The 22,069-nt window shown below is 43.9% G+C and overlaps 1 protein-coding gene across 2 annotated transcripts in view; it reads right to left on the reverse strand.

Annotated features, from left to right (window-relative positions):
- Positions 1 to 11,794, reverse strand: part of SLC9A6 (solute carrier family 9, subfamily A (NHE6, cation proton antiporter 6), member 6) — a 68,396-nt gene extending 56,602 nt beyond the window's left edge. For both annotated transcript variants that reach the window (XM_006874712.1, XM_006874713.1), the window contains exon 1: positions 11,467 to 11,794. In XM_006874712.1, the coding sequence (XP_006874774.1) occupies positions 11,467 to 11,794 (328 nt within the window). The remainder of the gene's footprint in view (positions 1 to 11,466) is intronic.
- Between the last annotated feature and the right edge of the window lie 10,275 nt (positions 11,795 to 22,069).

Genomic DNA, 22,069 nt, shown 5'->3' on the forward strand with positions numbered 1-22,069 from the left:
GGTGGATTGCCAAGATCTTTTTTATTATATAGCATAAGGCATCTGAAAAACTGGAGTGTTTTTGTTTTTTTCTAAAAACAGTTGACAAGTCAAGTAAATTTGAGTTCTGAAAAGGGTCAAATCCTAATCATGGAGTTAAAACGAGTCTCCGTGAAAAGAAAGTACACTTTGTTAGGAGAGTAAAAGAGAAACTTCTGGCCTCCTACATAGACAAAGGCACAGAAAATATTAGCATTATGAAATTTCAAATAACCATTAACAGGAAACAAAGAATACAACCGCAAACAGATATCACTCACAGAATAGGTCCCAGCCCTCCTACACATTCCTGCCCCAGTTGTGCTGGAACTACTCCCTGTGATAAGGAACTCCCTATTACCCAAGGTCCCTCCATTGTCTGATTGTCACTAGTAGTGAAAAGTGACTGCAGCCCATTCTTCCTGGTAAATCACACTTCATATCTCAAAATTACAGGAGGCTCATCACGGGAGCATCAACGTAGTGGTTACGAATCGGGCTGCGAACTGCAAGGTCAGCAGTTCGAAACTACCAGCCGTTCCGCATGAAAAAGACGAGGCTTTCTGCTCCCGTAAAGATTTATAGCCTCGGAAACCCTGTACAGGGTCGCTATGAGTCGGAACCGACTCCACAGCACACAACAACAACAACAAACTAATCCAATTTCTACAGATTAAAAAGATATGTACACTGTATGTACACTGGATCTTGTGAAAGTGTAGATTCTGATTCAGTATATCTGGGGTTGAAATGCAAATTTGTAGCAGAGGGTTGAACAGGAATGAACCAGTTTAAAGTCTGAAGTATAGTACAGGAGAAAAAGCACAAGTTTGAAAGGCAAAGGTCTGGCTCCTGGTTCCATGAACTTCTAGTGTGTATCCTTAAGGTAGATAACTTTTCACTGAACCTCAGTCTCATCATATGCGGTGACAGCAATGTTAACCAAAAGGGGTTTCTAAAAGTATTCAAGGAAATAATTGTTAAAGAGAGCTTAGCACAGTATCTTGGTCCTGGTAGGAACATAACAATGGTTATATTCTTCTTCTTCTAAACTTCTTTAAAGAATTATTTGCACAGACTCTCCAAAGCCTAGTTTCAAATCTCAGTTTTGTCGTCCTAACTGTAACCTTAGGCAAGTGACTTACCCTCCCTGTGCCTCAGTTTCCTCATTGGTAAATGAGAATACTAATAGGGCCTATTCATCATAGGGCTGCTGTTGATGATTAAATGGATTAGTAAACTGAAATGCTACCTACCATTGAAACCTGGACCTTACTCCCCACGCTCTCCTTAAAATCTTGCAATCTAGTTTTTACACTCTCTAAAGAAATGGTTCACTATAAGTCAGAACCGACTCGATGACACTTTACAATAAAAGAAATGGTTGCCAGTTTTGTGTGGTTTTTTTGGAGTCACAGACCTGTCTTAGTTACCTGTTTCTGTTGTTAAGTGCTGTTGAGTTGGTTCTGACTCATAGTAACCCTGCAAAGGTTTACGGCTGGTGGGTTTGAACCACCAACCTTGTGGTTAGCAGTCCAGTGCTTATCCTACAGCACCACATCAGGATTTCTCTTCGTTACCTTGTTGTTGTGAAGTGCCGTCAAATAGGTTCTGACTCATAGCAACCCTGTATAAGGTTTCCAAGGAGCGGCTGGTGGGTTTGAACCACCGACCTTGCTGTTAGCAGTCCAGCAGCCATCCTACAGTGCCACACCAGGACTTCTCTTAGTTACCTACCGCTGCTATAATAGATCTAACGCAAGTGGACGGCTTTAACAAGCAGGATTTTTTTCTCTCTCAGTTTGGGAGGCTGGGAGTCTGAGTTCAGGGTGCCAGCTCTGGAGGACAGTCCTTGTCTCCTTTCAGCATCTGTGACTGGACGTTCCATGGAGAAGTACTTGGGTCTTGGCATCAATCCTCCCGAGTTAGGGAGGTTCTCAGCACAGGGATTGCAAGTCCAAAGAAGATGCTCTGTTCCTGACTCTTCTTGGTGGTCCTGAGGTCCCTCCTTCTGTGCGCCCTTCTCTCTCCTTTTAGCTCTTGTATGATAAAAGGTTGACTCAAGCAAGGGTACAACTTCAGTAAGGAGGTAAAGATGATGACCTCAGTAAAGTGCTGCTTAAAAGAATACAACTCAAAATACGCCCCATCCTAATCCTACCTCATAGGATTTACAACCTATAAAATAGCCACTTTACATCATCATGTAACTTCTAAACCGCTGAGAAACATGGCCTAACCAAACTGACACATACTTTGGGTGGACACAATTCAACTCATGGTATATTCCTTTGAGAAGATAATATGAATTCTTTCCCCCTGCCCCAGAAATGGACAAACTGACAATTAGACACACATTTGCACACAAATTCAGGACCTGAGAAGCCCAGGTTCCTTTTCTCTTTCTGTCCTCAATCCATCACTTGGCCCATGGTTCTTTTCTAGGACCTTTTCTGCCTATGCACATTATTCCTTGGTAACCCAGGTTTTACAGAATTTCTAACTCTAACTGGTTGTCTTGCCAGATAAAAGTTCAGTGTATTTAGAATTAAACTGAAAAATTTCCCACTGTTTTCTTCTCCCCTACCACCAAACTTTTCCCCCTGTTTCTAATAGTCACCTAGTTGATATCAACCTCTTGATACTTACTTCTCTCCTTACATCCCATCAGTGGGTAAATCCCCTGCTTCCTATGATGGACTGAATTGTGTTCCCCCAAAATATATGTCAACATGGCTAGGCTATGATGTATGCAATTACCTCCCCCTCCCCCCATTTTGTGATCTGATGTAATTACTCTATGTGCTGTAAATTCTAAAGTCTACGGCATTAACGAGGCAAGATTAGAAGCAGCTGTGTTAATGATGCACCCTACAGGATTAAGTTACATCTTGAATCCATCTCTTTTGAAATATAAGAGATTACACAAGTAAGTGGAGGTCAGAGGGACCTCAGTACCACCAAGAATGATGAGTTAGGAGCAGAGTATGCCCTTTGAACCCAGGGTTCGCTATGCTAGGAACCTGCGAGGGAAGATGGACGCCAAGCCACCTGGGTATCTGCAAGGAACATGGGGCTCACAGATGTTGAAAGGAGACCAAGACAGTCCCCCAGAACGAGCAGGGAGAAACGGCCTTCTCCTAGCTAGCACCCTGAATTTGGACTACTAGCCTCATGAACTGTTAGAGAATAAATTGCTTTATATTCTTTATATTGTCATTCTCTAGTGCTTATAGCAGTCCTAGGGTGGAGGGTCAACCCTTACCTCCCACTTCTCCCCTTCATATATCCCAAAATGCAACTAAACTAACTCCTCTCCATTTCCTGACCCTGCTCCAGACTCCTCCCAACCCACAGGCTGTCACAGTTAGAACCACTGCCTCCTTCTAAAACACATTTCCTCCTTTACCCTAACTCACCACCACTCCCACCACCAGCTTGGAATGAAAATTCAAAAGCTCACATTGTACTATGTGGAGCCTCTCCTGGGAATTCCCAAAGCACTTAATTTCTCTTATCTCTCACTTTGTCATTATAGTTCAGATTTATCTCCTCAACATGAGGCAACATGCTAGGGGCTAAGAGCATGGGGTTTGGGGCTAAAATGATGGCGTTTGAATACTGGCTTAATAGTTAACAGTGTTGTGACTTCAGGCAGCATTTAACTTCTCTGTGACCCAAGTTCCTCATCTGTTAAAAGGAAAAAGTAGTAATACCATCTCACAGACTTGTTTAAATGAAATCAGATCTTTAAAGTTTCTAGCACAGTGTCTAAAACATTATATACCCAGTCCTCACATACTGACACGGTTAGGTTCCAAAGACCAGGTCATCATGCAAAAGTCAGCATTGTGTGAGAATGGAGGATACTTGCCGTTAGATCACGAAATGGAGATGACTATGTCAATATGTAACTAACTGCCCCACCACAGGGAATCATGGGGCAGCCACACTGCTAGGTAGCCATAAGCAGCACAGCCAGCACTACTCTAACCTTCCGTCTCCATGTTTGTTACCATCAGACATGTGTCATCAACATGTAAGACAGACATATTTTTTACTATTGTTATAAATGTGAAATGTCTGATAACAAGATAACCAACAAGTCAGGAGTAGGTATACTGCCCAATTGTTGTTGTTGTTAAGTGTTGTCCAGTCAGTTCCAACCCATAGCAAGCCTGTATAGGGTTTCCAAGGAGCGGCTGCTGAATTTGAGCCGCCGACCTTGCAGTTCAAACCAATCTTGCAGTCCAGCACATTAACCCACACCACCACACCAGGACAACACACTGCTCAATAAATGTTATCTATTGAGTCCTTTGGAGTCCTGGTGTGGTGCTGTAGGATATAAGCACTTGATTGCTAACCACAAGGTCAGTTGATCAAACCCACCAGCCACTCCTCAGAAACCCTATACAGGGTTTCTATGAGTCGGGGGGAGGGGATTGAAATCTTTCAAGAAAGTGAGGTGGCACAGGAGGCACTCACTCATCTCTGCCAAGAAATTTGGAAAGACAGCTATCTGGCCGACTGATTGGAAGAGATCTGTATTTGTGCCCATTCCAAAGAGAGGTGACCCAACGGAATGCGTAAATTATCAATCTCTTTGATATCCCATGCAAGTAAAATTTTACTAAATGTAATACAGAAACAGCTGCAAGAATACACTGACAGAGAACTTCTAGAGGTTCAAGCCGGATTCAGAAGAGGCTGTGGATCAAGGGACAGATATCATTGCTGATGGCCGATGGATCTTGGCTGAAAGCAGAGAATATCAGAAAGATGTTTATCTGTGCTTTATTAACTACGCAAAGGTTTTGATTGTGTGGATCATGACAAACTAAGGACAAGATTGCAAAGTATGAGTATTCCAGAACACTTAATTGTGCTCATGAGGAATATGTACCTGGACCAAGAGGCAGTTGTTTTAACAAAACATGGGAACACTGAATGGTTTAAAATTAAGAAAGGTGTGTGACAGGGTTGTATTCTTTCACCACACTTATTCAACTTGTATGATGAACAAATAATCTGAGAAGCTGCATTATATGAAGAAAAACGTGGCATCAGGATTGGAGGAAGACTCATTAATAACCTGCGATATGCAGATGATATAACCTTGTTTGCTGAAAGTGAAGAGGACTTAAAACATTTATTGATAAAGCTCAAAGACCACCGCCTTTGGTATAGATTACATCTCAATGTAAAGAAAACAAAAATCCTCACCACTGGACCAATAAACAACACTCTTATCAATGGAGAAAAGATTGAAGTTGTCAAGGAATTCACTCTTCTGGGATCAACACTCATGGAAGCAGCAGTCAAGAGATCAAATGACGTATTTATATGCATTAGGCAAATCTGCTGCACAAGACCTTTTTAAAGTGTTGAAGAGCAAAGATGTCAGTCAGCTTGAGGACTAAGGTGCGCCTGACCCAAGCCATGGTATTTTCAAAAACCTCACATGCATGCGAAAGCTGGACAGTGAATAAGGAAGACCGTAGAAGAATTGACTCATTTGCGTTATGGTGCTGGAGGAAAATATTGAAAAAGTGCCATGGGTTGCCAAAGAACCAACAGATCTGTGTTGGAAGAAGTACAGCCAGAGTGCTCCTTGGAGGCCAGGATGGCCAAACTTCATCTCTCATACTTCAGACATATTGTCATGCTTGGTAGGGTGGAGGGTCAGAGAAAAAGAGGAAGACCCCCAACGAGATGGATTGGCAAAGTGGCAGCATCAACGGACTCAAGCGTGGCAACAATAGTGAGGTTGGCCCAAGATAGGGCAATGTTTCGTTCTGCTGTGCATAGGGTTGCTATGAGTCGATACCAACTTGATGGCACCTAACAACAACATGAGTCAGAACTGACTCCACAGCACTTCACAACAACAAATTAAGTCACTTTACCATCCACCCATCTGTCAGTTTGTCATACTGTGGTGTCTTCTATGTTGCTGTGATGCTGGAAGGTAGGCCATTGGTATGTCCATGGTGGACAGGTTTCAGCAGAGCTTCCAGACAAAAATGAAATAGGAGAAAGGCTTGGCAATCTACTTCTGAAAATTAGATAGTGAAAACGTGCGGGTCATAAAAGAACCTTATGTCCAACTTCCTTAGTCTGGATGCATCATCAGAAGAAGCTAATCGCTAGAGGAGGGTATCCTGTTAGGTGAAGTAGATGGCCAGAGGAGACAAAGGAGACCATCAGTGATATGGATTGGTCCAACAGCTGCAAAGACGGACTCAACCACGCTGACAATCATGAGTCTGATGAAGAACCAGGCAACAGTTGGTTCTGTTGTACATACGGTCATTAAGAGTTGGCATCTATCGAGTAAGTCACTAGATTGCAAGTGCTTTGTGGGCAGGGACTATGACTCACACTTGTGTTATTATCGCATACAATAAATGTTTACTGATGTATCACAGTACTTAAGCCTGGAACTCTGGGTATTGTAAGTTTAAGGGGGGCGGGGGCAGGAAACAAACATTTCTTCCCTGTCTTTTGCTTTTTATACCATTTGTAAGTACACTGCAGTGGTGATCACACTTCAGAGTAAACTACCTTGACAACTTTACTAACAGTGACTCGCGTTTATACTGCAGAAAGGTAGCCAAATGAACAAAGTGCACTGGTGCCTTGAGACTCAATGTTCGTAACTTCAACAATTAGTCTAAGTCTTTATTACAAGCTAGACATTGACCATATTGTCAATTTACACTATTTTATCCTTGCCTTTTTAGAAACATAAAGGAGAAGCTTATTTCAAATAGCACTTTTTTAGGATATAAGTTGCTAAAGCAGAATAAAATCATTAGTGGGCTGAAACCTAGAGGTCCAAATATTCCCAGAGCAAAGAACCTTTACACCTGGAAGTATACCAGAAAAGAAAGATCTTATTATTTGTACATGAATATTTTCATTTCCTGAAAACACAACTAGGTGGAGCATGTTGTTGTTGTTATGTGCCGTGGAGTCACTTCCGACTCATAGCGACCCTGTACAGAGTTTCCGAAGCTGTAAATCTTTACAGGAGCAGAAAGCCTCATCTTTCTCCCACAGAATGGCTGGTAGTTTCAAACTGCTGACCCTGAGGTTAGCAACTCGATTCGTACCACTAAGCTACCAGAACTCCTTTAGGTGGAGCACACAGCAGGCAAAATGATGAAAACTTCTAGATATGATCAACATCCTAAGGCAATGAGTTGCTGGGCCTGGGGGCTCAGGACCATAGTCTTAGGGGACCCACGGTCAATTGGCATAAGAGTCCACAAAGACCATGTTCTGCATCCTATTCGTCTGAGTAGCATCTGGGACCTTGAAAGCTCCTGAGCGGCCACCTAAGGTGCGGCTACTGGTCTCTCCACGTGCGGAAGAAAGAAGAGTGATGAGAACTGAAGAGACTTGGCATCAATTAGTCCACTGGACTAATGGAGCATATGAACCTCAGTCTCCATGATTCTGAGACCGGAAGAACTAGACAGTGCCCAGCTACCACTACCAAACTGCCCTGATAGGAATCACATTAGAGGGTCCTGGAGACAGTGAGTGAAAATGGGGGACAAACTCAAAACTTTTTAATTAAGGGGGAAAAAAAGACCAGGTTTACTTGTCAGAAAGACTGAAAGAACCTGAGGCTATGGCCCTCAATCACCCTCAGGTCTGGAGAGGAACTCACCCTTGTGGCCCAATTTTCAGTCAAGCAGTAGATAGGGTTATAGGGGGGTGGGGGAGACGGACAGCACTAGTGAACTATGCTCACCATGGAATGGCCAATCATTGTAAATCAAAAAGACAACTTTTTCCTAAGGACAAGTTGAAATGGGACAGGAACATGAATGGAATGCAAACAGGAACTACAAGGCAACTATTATTGCACAGAGGGGAATGTAATCATTGAGATGAAACAAAGTGTATGATTTGTTGAACAGAAAGCTGATGATCTTGTCTCTCAACTAATATAGTAACATAATAGCGGTGATGGAGAAAGATTCACAAGGTAAATGACAGACAGTAACTGGGATTGGAAAATGTCAATTTCCGTAGTATTGAAAATCATTCTGGCCCGATCCCATCTTTTCTAAAACTAGATTTGGGAGTTAGTCAACAGAATAAGTCCCCAGTGCCCAGTTCCTATCCTGAGAAAATGGGACAGATTAACGAATGCCAAGCTGTGGCAAAGTCAACACCAGTACTGACTGGCAGGTTAACACTCTTTCACTTCATAGACCACAAGAGAAATCTAATTTTCTAATCTTTTTTCCTTCATAAAATATTGACACTAAGGTACTCCTTTGCTTTATTTCCAGTATTTTTGCTTTTAATGTTTGTTGTTGTTGAAAACATGCACAGCAGAACATACACCAATTTAATAATTTCTGCATGTACAGTCCTGTGACACTGATGTCCTTCAAAACAGAACCATTCTCACCTTTTCCAAACTGTTCCTTCCCCATGAACATACACTCGCTGTCGCTAAGCTTCCTGTATACCCTTTCCAATTACTGTCTTCAGTGTGATCACTTACAGGTAGTTCTTTAACAAAGCAAAAGGCTCAATTGCCTGCAATCATTTCAACTGTAAAATTCAGATGCATGAAAATATGGTCTGTTACTGACTTTCCAATCCCAATAACTACAACCTTACACAAAACTGTGAAGTGAAAGTCATTACTGATACCTCAGTCTCTTATCCTACAATCCCCTTTCCTCTTTTCACCAGATCTATTTTTCCTCCTTCTGGGAAATCCAATATTATTTATCATCACCTTCCTTATGATCCATCAAAAGCTGTCTTAAGAAGAAATTCAAAATGCAGTCACAGTAAAGCACATAGCCTAAAAAAGTTTAAAATGCTACCTATGCCAGAGGATTTGTAGTTCAACAAGAATCAAAGTCTTAAATTAAAAGACTGAAAATCCTTTGGTGCAGTTGCAGGTGGGGCCTTTTCTTAAACAGCCCATGGAGGAATATGGTTTAAATGAATTAATATAGACTGATAAGATAGGGACTCTGATATTAGCTGTGGAGCCTTAAAAAATATTTTCTAGCATTTCTGAACCTCAGTTTCTTTCCTAATTTATTTAATCATACTACCCGCATGTATATGAGGTTGGCCCAGAATCAGACATTGTTTCGTTCTGCTGTGCATGGGGTCACTATGAACAACATGAAGAGATAACCAGCTCTGCCTCATGAGGCTGTCCTGAGGATTAAGCGGCTATGAGTAGGAATCAACATGAATCAACGGATTGGGTTTGGGGCATACATACATGTAGAATATGGAGTCCCTGGGTAGGGCAACTCCCTCACTTTTTATTAACTTAGAAACGTCAGTTATACCAACAATAGTAACAACAGCACAGCTATTATTTACTGAGCATCTATGCAGGGCACCAAACTAAAAACATTTCTTCCTCACAATAATCTTACTATCATTGTCTCCACTTTACAGATGAGGGGAGAAGAGGATAAGGGACTTGCCATAGCTATACAGGATCGCCAAGAGTACGAACGGACTAGACCACACTTAACAATAACACAGTGGAACGGGAACACAAGGCAGGGACTACAAACTCTGACTCAAAGGCAGGGATCTACAAACTATGTCCTTTTTGTATGGTTCAAGAGCCAAGAATGCTTTTTATGTTTCAAGGACAATAAAATTAAAACAAAAGGAAAATGCAACACAGACACAAGAGGCCGATGTTACTCAGAAAGTCAAGAGTATTTACCATAAAGCTTTGCACCTTTGACCACTACTACATCATACCATCAAATAATCTATACACGAAAGGTGCACCTATGATCAGTTCCATATTTTAATACTGTCATATTCCTTTGGATTTTAGTGGAATTTTAAGATGCCGTTTTTAAAATATGATCTATGTACCCAAGAAGAATCATCAGTTCTTTGCAGGCAAGGATCTAGTACATCTTTACGTTTTCTATACATAATACACAGTTAGGTTGCTCAGTATATGTTTGTCAAAGATAGTTACTAAATCACACGCTGTTATATGGAGAATTTATATACACAAAAGCATAATTTATCTGGATGCTGTAGTTTAAGGGGCATGGCAAATCCCACTCAAAAATAAGAAATATAAAAAGCACCTGACAATGAGCCCAATCTAGGAATCCCAGTGAGCACCTTGTTTTAGAATTTTATTACCTTAGAAATGAAAAACATTAACTGGGTTTATGTAGTTTCCTGAGGCATTCACTCCCAACTACCTTTTCCTTGCTATCCTTGAGCTGCACGTTCCAGAAGCCTCATCTCCTGGCAAGGGCGTGGGGTGGGGGCGTGTGCAGCGATATGGTTTTGTGTCAAGGCTGCTTTTAACCTATGCCACTCAGAGACACCAATCTCTCTCTACCAGCTTCATCGGTATCGGTCTGTTCTAAACGAAGATAAACCCCCTTCACTTGGGAGCTACCAAGAAGGGATGGTCCCTCCTCATATCTCTGGCCAAACCCTCCCAAGTCCTCTTCCGTCAGGACAGTCAGCACACTGTATCTTCTTCTCATCTCTTGAAAGTCACCTGCATAGCACAGGAGACCTCGGAACCCATGATCTGATTTGCCATTCTCCCCCATTACCAAGTTATTGTTGCTGTCAGGGGCCGTCCAGTCGGTTCAGACTCATAGTGACCCTATACAGTACCAAGAAAGTCATGGAAATAAATCCGCTCAAAAAAGCAAACAATCAGAGGCAAGAGAACCAAAGCCACCAACTAACCACTCCGTGCCAACACCAGGTCACCAAGTCACCCGGCCGGCCAGCATCTGCGTGCTGTTTGGAATGACTGGCTGCACTGTCCCATCGTCCTCCAGCACACAACACACTTCGGTTCCCCTGGCTCAGAAGGGTCAACCAGGCATGTCCGGATCAGGGATCAGGTGTCCCACACCCACACTAGACAAGGGCCCAGCACATCCTGAAAAACACCCAGCGCCTTCGTTCTCATGCTCAGGTTGGGACTTGGGAGGCATGGGAGGAAAGTCTGCCTTCTCCACCTCTCCGAGAGCTGGGTGATGGGCAAGGGTAGACTCTGCCGCCCCCAAAACGCCCAGTTTTGCCACCAGAGCTCTGACGGCTGCGCCAGTAAGCCTTCCACCAAAGAACAAACACCCCGAGACAAGGATGGAAATGCTGTCTTCCCCTCCCCCAGCCCAACCTGAACCACCGCGCCCACTCCCCTCCCACCCTCCCTCCGTCTAGGGCCCTGGCAGAGGAAGGGGGTGGGGTCGGAGGAGAAATAGGGGGTGCAGAGGCAGGCGGAAGGGTGTGCCAGACAGAGAAAAGGGGGGCGTGCAGCAGAAAAAAAGGAGGGAGAGGCAGCGAGACGGGGGCTGCTGGTGGCGAAGCAGAAAATGGAAGGAATCGAGGGGTGCGTGGGTAGGCCGGGAAGGGCCAGGGGGCTGCAAGGGCTGAAACACTTGCCATAAATCATGGCCAGGCCGGTTTCGTGCAGGAAGCGGGCCCGGCGGTGCTTAAAGAGCCAGATGGTGAGGATGGTGAGCGTGAGCAGCAAGATGAAGATGAGCAGGTTGGCGCTGTCCTGCCGGTGGCTCTCCTCAGCTTGCTTCTCGGACACGATCTCCTCGTCCATGGCTCTCGCTGCTCTGCCAGCGCCGTCCGAAGCCCCGGCCCAGCCAAAGACACCCACTGCGAGGAGCAAGCAGAGGGGCCAAGTGAGCGCGCGAGCCCAGAGGCAGCTGCCGCCCAGCCAGCGGCCGAGGGGCACCCGCCGCCAGCCGCGCCGTGCCATGTAGCCCCCCCACCCTCCACCCGTTCCTCACCGGTGGCCTCCCGCGATCAGACCACTCCCTGAGGGCTCACGGGAAAGAGGCGGGCCGGCGCCGCCAGCGCAGCGCGCACCTCCTCCGCGCCACCGCTCTTAAAGGGGACACGCCAACCCCAAGCCCTTCCCACTGCCCATCTGTCCTCCTCCTCATCCCTCTCCAAGGGCTATCCTGGAAGGAAAAGCCATAGATCTAGTACACTGCCTTCTGAAAAAGAAACATCCGCTCATTGTGACCCAAGAGAGGTTATGTCTGCTTTGAGCGTATTCTTAGCGCTCTCAGGAAAATCGATTTTTCATAACCCATCACAATATTGTCCCCCTGCGTCTCTTAACAGGCTAAGTAGTTGTCCCATTGGGAGTGACCTAAGTCTCCATCTCTGTACATTTAAATCGGATTCTCCTTGTTCTGTCTTCATGGGAAACAATGACAGTGTGTTGCTTTTAAATGCAGTCAAGGTGGTTCCGACTCATTAAGACCCTGTATTGTTGTTGTTGTTGTTAGGTGCCATCTAGTCGGCACTGACTCACAGTGACCCTGTACACAGCAGAACGAAACACTGCCCGATCTTGGGCCAACCTCACTACTGTTGCCACGCTTGAGTCCATCGATGCTGCCACTTGGCCAATCCATTTCTCTTTTTCTCTGACCCTTCACATTACCAAACATGGTATACTTCTCCAGCGACTGGTTCCTCCTCACAATATGTCCGAAATATGAGAGAAGAAGTTTGGCCATCCTGTCCTCCAGGGAGCACTTCTTCCAAAACGGATCTATTGGTTCTTTTGGCAGCCCATGGCACCTTCAATATTCTCCTCCAATACCACAACTCAAAGGCATCAATTCTTCTACGGTCTTCTTTATTCACTGTCCAGCTTTTGCATTCATATGAAGTTACTGAAAATACCATGGCTTGGGTCAGGTGCACCTTAGTCCTCAAGCTGACATCCTTGCTCTTCAACACTTTAAAAAGGTCAACACTTTCAGAAGCAGCAGTCAAGAAATCAAATGACGTATTGCATTAGGCAAATCTGCTGCACAAGACCCTGTATAGGATTTCCAAAGGAGCAGCTGGTGGATTTGAATCCCCCGAACTTGTGGTTAGCTGTCCAGTGCTTATCCTACAAGGCCACACATGGACTGATTTATTAAAAATAAAAATAAAAAGATTCAAAGGCATGTATGTGCAATAGGTTTTCTTTTCACTGTGAACACCTAATATAATCAATTCTCACATCCGGAACCTATTGAAAGAAACTCATGGATCTCTCAATGAAGATTCAACAGGTATGTGCCCAAATTTACCTGTGCTAAAAAAATCCCTCTCCCCTCCTGAAGAAGTCTTTTGTGTTGTTGTGCATTTATCTCCTGTCTCTTGATCCTGTATGTTGTTGTTAAGTGCCGCTAGTTCAATCCCACTCATGGGAACGAACCCTGTTTATTATTTCTAAGAAGCAGCTGCTGGGTTTGAACCACTGACTGACCTTGTGGTTAGCAGTCTAATGCTTATCCTACAGAGCCACACCAAAACTCCGTGGATCCTGTTTACTGATGTCTTAAAGTAGACCTCACGAGCTGGGAAGACACGTTTGACATCTCTCTTCTTCGTAGAGTTTGTTCTCTGTTCTCAGCCTCCTATATCTCACAACCTTGCATATCAGAATGTTCAGCTCTCACCTCCACCTTGGAGTTTTCTGTCTAAGGCCAGTGTATTTCTATTTTTCTCCGTACATCTCACCTCACTCCTTAGTCTGTTGACTTTCATTTCTACGGCCACAGACTTACCACCTTCTCTTCAGGCTTTTCTCTACCTGTTGGATAGTGAGCCTCTCCTGTTGAGGTTACTGCCAACCTCAAAAAGTAAAAGTGCTTGCTTCAAAGTGTGGCGCTGCAGGATAAGCACTGAGCTGCTAACCCCAAGGTTGTTGGTTCAAACCTACCAGTTGCTCTTTAAAAAACCCTATATAGGGTCACTGTGAGTCAGGATTGACTCGATGTCACTTAACAACACTAACAAATATCCTTACCATTAGTGCTTACTATCTATTGAGCTCCAGCATTCTGCCTATGGGATTCTCAAACGTTTTCATGAATCACATTCAGGCAACTCCAAGGAACCCCAGTGTGAAATCAACCCACTAACCAGCTCTTTAGGAGTCCTGGTTAAACGGCGGTTCAAACCCACCAGCCACTCTGCAGAAAACAATGATGTAGCAATCTGCTCCCGTATAGATTACAGTCTTGGAAACCCAATGGAGCATTTCTGCTATGTTGCTATGAGTCAGAATCAACTTGATGGCAGCCGATTTGGTTTGGCTTTTAGACAACTATTTAAGTTATTTGAGGATAAACGAGCGTAAAAAAGAAAAGGCACTAAACAGTGAAACAGTGTTCTGTCACTCGAAGCTCCCCTCGGAATGGACTTCTGCCTCACTCCAGCATTGTTCTGTGCTTTTGACCTCGTCCCTCCATGCCTTCTAGCACTACTGCCCTTTCCACTGGTGTGGTCACTGGAATGCCCTCCATTGTGAACTGACTAAACCTCTCAATAGTTGCCTTGATGCTTCCTCCATCTCAACCCTTCACCAGTATCTGTATCTCATCCAGGACATCCCGATCTGAACCTGCCTCAAGCAGAAGCTGGTCATCTCCTCACAACCCCACTGTGCTACACAGACGACATGCACACATCCACACACGGCAAACCCTGTGTCAGGTGGCCCAAAGAAGAAATTGTTACACTGCCCACTCCTTATTTTTGTGCCCAGCCCATTACTTCTCCACCCTTTCTGAAGCTCTGACACTCACTCCCTTCTGTGTTGTTGTCATCAAATGACTTGGACATCTGGTTTACAACTTTCTTCTCTCTCCCAACATCACTACCATGCTGGGTTCTTTTGTTATGTGCCATGGAGTCGGTTCCGACTCATAGCGACCCTGTACAGGGTTTCCAAGGCTGTAAATCTTTATGGGAGCAGAAAGTCTCATCTTTCTCCCACAGAGCAGCTGGTAGTTTTGAACTGCTGTCCATGAGATTAGCAGCCCGATTCATAACCACTATGCTACCAGAGCTCCTTGGGTGACGCTAGTGCTGAACAAATAATTCAAGTCTTGCTCTTGGGAAAATCAAGGTCCCAAAATCCTTTGAACTGCAAAGTCGGTGGTTCAAGCTCACCAGCTGCTCCTTGGAAACCCTATACAGGGTCACTATGGGTCAGAATCAACTCGACTGCACTTAATAGAAACAACAAAGAAAATAATCCTTACCTTCCTCTCCCGCAGCCATTTGAATACTATCATCAGTGCCCACACTTTCTCCATTCTAGCCTCAATGGAAGATATGTTCCTGCCTCTATTTTGAAGTGAATTCCTCAGCCTGTGTTCTGCATTCCATCACATCCTATCTCTTCCAGGATCTACTCCAACAATTAGCTCCCTACCGCCAGCCACTACCACTATCTCCCCTGGCTCCTCCATGGTCTCTTTCTGCTCTCTATAATCTCTTCTGAGAAACAGCCCTTCATTTACATCCCTCTCTCGAGCTACTTCACAATTTCTCCCCTCCAGAAACAAGCTTCTCAAAAATCTTGTCTATATTCTCTTCACTCCCATATGCTACTAAACAGCAACATGCAGGCTGCAGGCCAAATCCAGTCTGTTGGGGAAAAAATCAAAAGAAGAGCAATTTTTGGTGACATGTGAAAATTATATGGGATTCAAATTTCAGAGTTCATCAACAGAAGTTTTTGGTTTTTTGGGGGGGAAGACACTGTCACACGCATTTATGTATTGGCCGCTTTAGCACTACAGTGGTCGCAAAGTTGGATAGTTCTGGCAGAAACCATATGACTGGCAAAGCCAATAATGTTTACTTGCTGGCCCTTTTCAGAAAAGGTTTGCTACACACTACCTCTGTGGTGGTGGTGGTAGTTATGTGCCGTGGAGTCGGTTCTGACCCATAGCGACCCTATACAGGGTCCGAGGCTGTAAATCTTTATGGGAGAAGAAAGCCTCATCTTTCTCCCACAGAATAGCCGGTAGTTTTGAACTGCTAACACACTGCCTTACTCCCCTCAAATTATTTCTGCCCATTTCTAACAGAGATCTATCTTCCTGAAACACAAACCTGATTTGATCACACCCTTGCTCCAAATCCCCCACCCATTTTCTTCAATGCTGGTTCCTTCGTCTGGCACACAATCTCCATATGTCCTCACTCCAGACTGCCTTTTCACCTTTACATCCTGCCCTTCTCCCCTAAATTTACTTTGCTTCAGCCACTCTGAATTTCATGCTGTTCTCTGAATGTTTCTTGTGGTTTCATGCCACTTCTGTGCCTTTCCAGGAGTCCTGGTGGAGCAGTGGTTAAGCACTCAGTTACTGAGTCAAAGGTTGATGGTTCAATCCCACATCAGGAGAAATATGTGGCAGTCTGCTTTTATTAAGATGACAGCCTTGGGAATCCTAGAGGGCAGCTCCACTCTGCCCTTCAGGGTCTCTATGAGTTGGAAGTAACTCAATGGCAGCAGGTGTGGATTTTGTGGTGTGCTTTTCCATGAGTTCCCTCTGCTTGGGAAGTCCTTCAACCTCTGCCTCACTGTCAGGGATTGAATTGTGTGCCCCCAAAATATATGTCAATTTGGCTAGTCCATGAGTTCCAGTTTTGTGTCGTTATCCTTTTCATGATGACCTCCATGTATTAAGGGGCCCTGGTACGGTGCTGTGGGATTTAGCACTGGACCACAAGGTTGGCTTGAACCACAAGGTGGTGGGTTCAAACCCACCAGCCCATTCTCAGAGACCCTATACAGGGTGGCAAAGAGTCAGACCCTAAACAGCACTTAACAACAATGTGTTAAGGAGGCAGGAATTGGTTCTATTAATGATAATTGGGTGATTTTGGTATGTTAATGAGGCAGGATTAGGGTGGAATGCAGTACCCTAACTTAGGTCAAAGCCCTGTTCTGGTGTTAGGAGAGTTCCCCTGGAGTGTGGCCTACATCATCTTTAATTACAAGAGATAAAAGTAGGGAGAAATGAACTTCTCTACCACCAACAAAGAAGAGTGTTCAGTGTGTCCTTTTGACCTGGGCCCCTGCACTGAGAACCTTATAGACCCAGGGGAAGATTGATTCCATGACATATGGAAATCGCCAAGGAATGCGGGCCCCACAGATGTTGAGAAGAGACAAGGAACGTCCTCCTAAAAGCCTACCCCTGGAGTTGGCCTCCTGAATTTGGACGTCCAGTCTCTTAAACTGTGAGATAACACATTTCAGTTGGGTAATGCCAACCACTTGTGGTAGTTCTGTTATAGCAGCACTAGATAATTAAGACACTTGCCTGACAAAACTCAGGTTACAGGCTGTCAAGCCATCAAGAAGGCTGAATTAGGAGCTCCACACTGCGCTGCAAGGTTGGTTTGAACCACAGAGTTGGTGGTTCAAACTCACCAGCTGTTCCTTGGAAACCCTATACAGGGTCACTATGAATCAGAACAAACTCGACGTCACTTAATAACATATAGGCTACCACAGCCACCACCACCACCACCCTAAGGCAAATTTGTGCCTTAGCCCTCATGTAATATTCATAGTATCATAATTGGTTTACGTAATTGCTATTCCACATGTTGTGAGCACCTTGGAGGCAGAGCCCAGTTGTCTTTACTGATGGTATCTTAGAGCACAAACTCAACTCAACCCACTGCTGTCTAGGCAATTCCAACTCATGGCAACACTGTATGTCATCAAATTTCCTAGGGTGTAATCTTTACAGGAGCCCTGGTGGGGCGCTGTGGGCTAATGCATCAAACCGCAAAGTCCTTTGAACTGCAAGTTCTATGGCTCAGACTCACCAGCTGCTCTTTGGAAACCCTATACAGGGTCACTATGGCTCGGAAATGACTCGACGGCACTTAACAACAACACCAAATCTTTACAGAGGGAAAATACGATTACACTGTAGATGACAATGAGCATTTTTCAAACGGCTGATTCTAGCTGGATTCAGAAGAGGGTGTGAAACAAGGGCTATCTTTGCTGATGTCAGATGGATCTTGGTGGAAAGCAGAGAATACCAGAAAGATGTTTATCTGTGTTTTATTGACTATGAAAAGGTCTTCAACTGTGTGTGTCATGACAAATTATGAATAACATTGTGTATGCACCTCTTCTGGCTTACCTTTTCTTACAGAGTGGATCTTGATCGCAAACTGGGAACTGCTTGTACAAGACTGCTGGAATTTTTCAGCTATTTCCTAGATCTACAAACCCAATGAGCTAAGAAAGAAAATAGAGTTTTAGTATCATTGAGAAGGCTATTTGAAAAGAACCCTCGCATTGCCTTTATATACGTAAACTAGGATGCTTTGTGCAGATGTGGTAATGAAACTTCAAGAGAGATTAGTAGATCTGGAAATGGCTCCTAGAAAAACAATTAAAACAATCAAAGTGTAGAAGCAACTGATGCTTAAAGACAGACTAAAGGGAAAAAGAACATCATCAGTCTGGAAAATTACAACTAGACGGACCACTAACATTTATTGTTACGTGCTGTCAAGTCGGTTCAGACCCTCTGCAAAACAGAATGAAACACTGCCCAGTCCTGCACCATCTTGACAATTGTTACATTTGAACCCATTGTTACTGCTACTAGGTCAATCCATTTTGTTGCAGGTCTTCCTTTTCGCACATGCTCTACCTTATAAAATGTGATGTCCTTTTCCAGGGACCGGTCCCTCCTGACAACATGCCAAAAGTAAGACAGACGAAGTCTCATCATCCTGGCTTCTAAGGAGTGTTCTGGCAGTACTTCTTCTAAAACAGACATGACACTTTAAATATTCTTCTTCAAAACCATAACTCAGATACATCAATTCTTCTACAGTGTTTCTTATTCACTGTCCAACTTTCGCAGGCATATGAGGCTATTGAAAATAACATGGCTTGGGTCAGGCGCACCTTAGTCCTCAAACTGATATCTTTGCTTCTTAACACTTTAAAGAAGTTTTTTGTTTTGCTTTCTTCAGCTGCTTCCTTTCTGCTGCTTCCATGAGTGTTGATGGTGGATCTATGTAAAATGAAGTCTTTGACAACTTCAATCTTGTCTCCATTTATCTTGTAGTTTATTGGTCCAGTGGAGAGGATCTTTGTTTTCTTTACATTGAGGTACAATCCATCCTGAAGGCTGTGTTCTTTGATCTTCATCAGTAAGTATTTTAAGTCTTCTTCATTTCCAGCAAGCAAGGTTGTATCATCTGCATATTGCAAGTTGTTAATGAATCTCTTATCCTGATGTCACATTCTTCTTTGTATAATCTAGTTTCTCGGATTCTTTGCTCTGTATAGATTGAATACGTGTGGTGAAAGGATACAACCCTAGCACACACCTTTCCTAATGTTAAACCATTCAGTGTTCCCTTGTTCTGTTCTAATGACTGCCTCTTGGTCTAAGTACAGGTTCCTCATAAGCACAATTAAGTGTTCTGGAATACCCACTCTTCACAATGTTATCCATAACTTGTCATGATCCATACAGTCGAAAGCCTTTGCATAGTCAATAAAGCACAGGTAAACATCTCTCTGGTATTCTCTGCTTTCAGCCAAGATCCATCTGACGTCAGCAATGATAGCCCTCATTCCACAGCCTCTTTGAATCTGGCTTCGATTTTAAATTCTTACCATGTATCCTCTCCTTCAATCTCGACAGCAATGTTATCACGTAAGTACTATTATTATCCCCATTTTACAGGTGAGGAAACTGAAGCAAAGTTACGTTAAGTAACATGTCCAAACTCACTGAGCCAGAAAAGAAGCCAGAATTCAAACTCAGTCTGATTCCAGCGCTATGCTTTTAAGCACCACCAAACAAGCAAATCCGAACAATATGAATTATTTGACCAAGGCACTACTTAATGATTTCAGAGGCACACATTTTTGTTATTTGAATTTTTTTACAGTGAGCCACAGCACTCATGTGAAGGGGAAAAAAAAAAAGAAGGATGAAATTTCAATATACATTTTGAAAATACTAGTTTACTGAGCAGGTAGTAAAGTGCTAGAATTTGTTATATAGTTGTTGTTAAGTGCCGTCGAGTTCCAAGGAGTGGCTGGTGAGTTTAAACCACTGACTTTGCAGTTCAACCCAACCTTGAGATTCAGTGCTTATCCACATGGCTTAGTATATACAATAGACTCATTTGTCTTATTGAAAAAAAAAAGAGGTCATGAAGTCTATTCTTACACATGTGTGTTAAAGTAGAACTGTGTTCCATAGGGCTGGTTTTGATAAAAGAGATTCCTAGGCCTGTTATGAAGACGTTCTATCTGGTAGTGTAGTGGTTACGAATCAGGTTGCTAACCTCAAAAGTCAGCAGTTTGAAACCGCCAGCTGTTCCACGGGAGAAAGATGAGGCTTTCTGCTTCCGTAAAGATTTACAGCCTTGGAAACCCTGTAAAGGGTCTCTATGGGTCGGAACCAACTCCATGGCACATAACCACCACCACTACCACCAGGCCTGTATTGAGGTGCCTCTTAGTGGCCTCAAAGCTTTGACCTTAACATTTTGTGCATTAACCTTTTGTATCACCTAGGGACTCCACATACCTCTTTTCTTTTTAAAGCTTTTATTGTGAATTGAGTGATAGTTTACAAAACAGAGCATCAGTTTTACACTCAACCAATCTTATTTTGTTTTATTGCAATGATCGCAATCCCCTGCATACACCATCGGTTAACAGTATTTACCTCTATTCCCTCTTTTTGTTTTGTTTATGTACACAAAACACACAGAAAATATATATTAATTTAAACAACCAAAGGGCACATTTTGCAAACCAGCCTCCTGCCCGCCAGCACACACCCTTTCTCATTCCATGGGTCTAGAGAGTCCTTAGCTGCTCTATCTCTCTATGCCATTGCCTCAGCTTCCATCTCTGTTGTAGCTTCACTTCTTTGGTTAGGATCCCACACTCTGCTCCTGCTCTTCCCTCTTGATGGTCCTAGGGTCCTCTGTTCCTGGAATGAAAGATTAAATACTCCCCCCTTTATGTTTCACATCTTCTACCTTTACAGTTGTGACAATCACAATTAGTTATGATAACAATTACTCACTATTGAATCAAAAGAATCCTATCCCCATCCTCCCCCATCCTCCCCCATCCCCTTTCACCAGACCCATCTAAATAAGAGGAACACTTTTCAGTAGGGATTCTACCTCATCCCCCTCATTCTGAAACTAAGAACACTCTTGAAAGCTTGTAAGCCAGCCAGTTCATGCCTTTATAGCCCCCCACCCCCACCCCCCCACCATTTCAGGTAGCTAATGTCTAAGTTTCCTATCCCTATGAACCCTGTGCACTAAGGGGTGAAGCATCGTTCCCTCGGTTGGAATTTTGAGCAATTACATCCATAAGCTGGAGTCATGCTGTGGCGTTATGGGTTAATGCGCCAGACTGCAAAGCCATTTGAACTGCAAGGTCGGCGGTTCAAGCTCACCAGCCACTCCTCAGAAACCCTATACAGGGTCACTGTGAGTTGGAACCAATTCGACAGCACTTAACAACAGCAACAAGTAGAGCTCTGATAGCATAATGGATTACGAGCTGAGCTGCAAACCACAATGTCAGAAGTTCAGATCTACCAGTCGCTCCAAAGAAGAAAGATGAGGTCTTCTGCTCCCGTAAAGATTTACAGACTCAGCAACCCTATATAGGGTTGCTGAGTCTGAACTGACTCCAAGGTATGTAACCACCACCACCACCACCAGTCAAGTTCTGATCATAAAGTCATCCAAGCTAGGTCAAGTGGATACTGTTTGCAAGTTTGGGCATCTTTGCATGCCTCTCCCCACTTCAGACCAGCTGGTTGCTTCATTCTCAGCTCTAGCCCCCAGGTGCTAGGTCAATGTCCATGGGTGTGAAAGTTCCCAAGTCTCCCTAAACTTCAGACCAGTAAGCCCTTCCTCTTCTTTCTGTCATCTCAAGGTTGAAGGGAGTCTATGGAATATGGTTGAACCTAGCCCATGTCTTCATTGTTGCCTTTCCCCCACTTCCATTAACAAGCAGACCAGTGCAGTCACCAGCAAGCTTATAAGCCTGCTAGTATATTTCCTTTGAGTTTTAGTCTTGGAAGGGGGTTTACCTGATGGGCTGATTTTTCTTGCCTTGGTGGCTCCCAGGCGAATAGCTTGCTTGTTCTTGTAACAGCTGAACAGTTTGCTTTTATTTTAATTTCCTGCT

The sequence above is a fragment of the Chrysochloris asiatica genome, unplaced genomic scaffold, assembly GCF_000296735.1.
Source record: "Chrysochloris asiatica unplaced genomic scaffold, ChrAsi1.0 scaffold00295, whole genome shotgun sequence".
Classification (NCBI taxonomy): Eukaryota; Metazoa; Chordata; class Mammalia; order Afrosoricida; family Chrysochloridae; genus Chrysochloris; species Chrysochloris asiatica.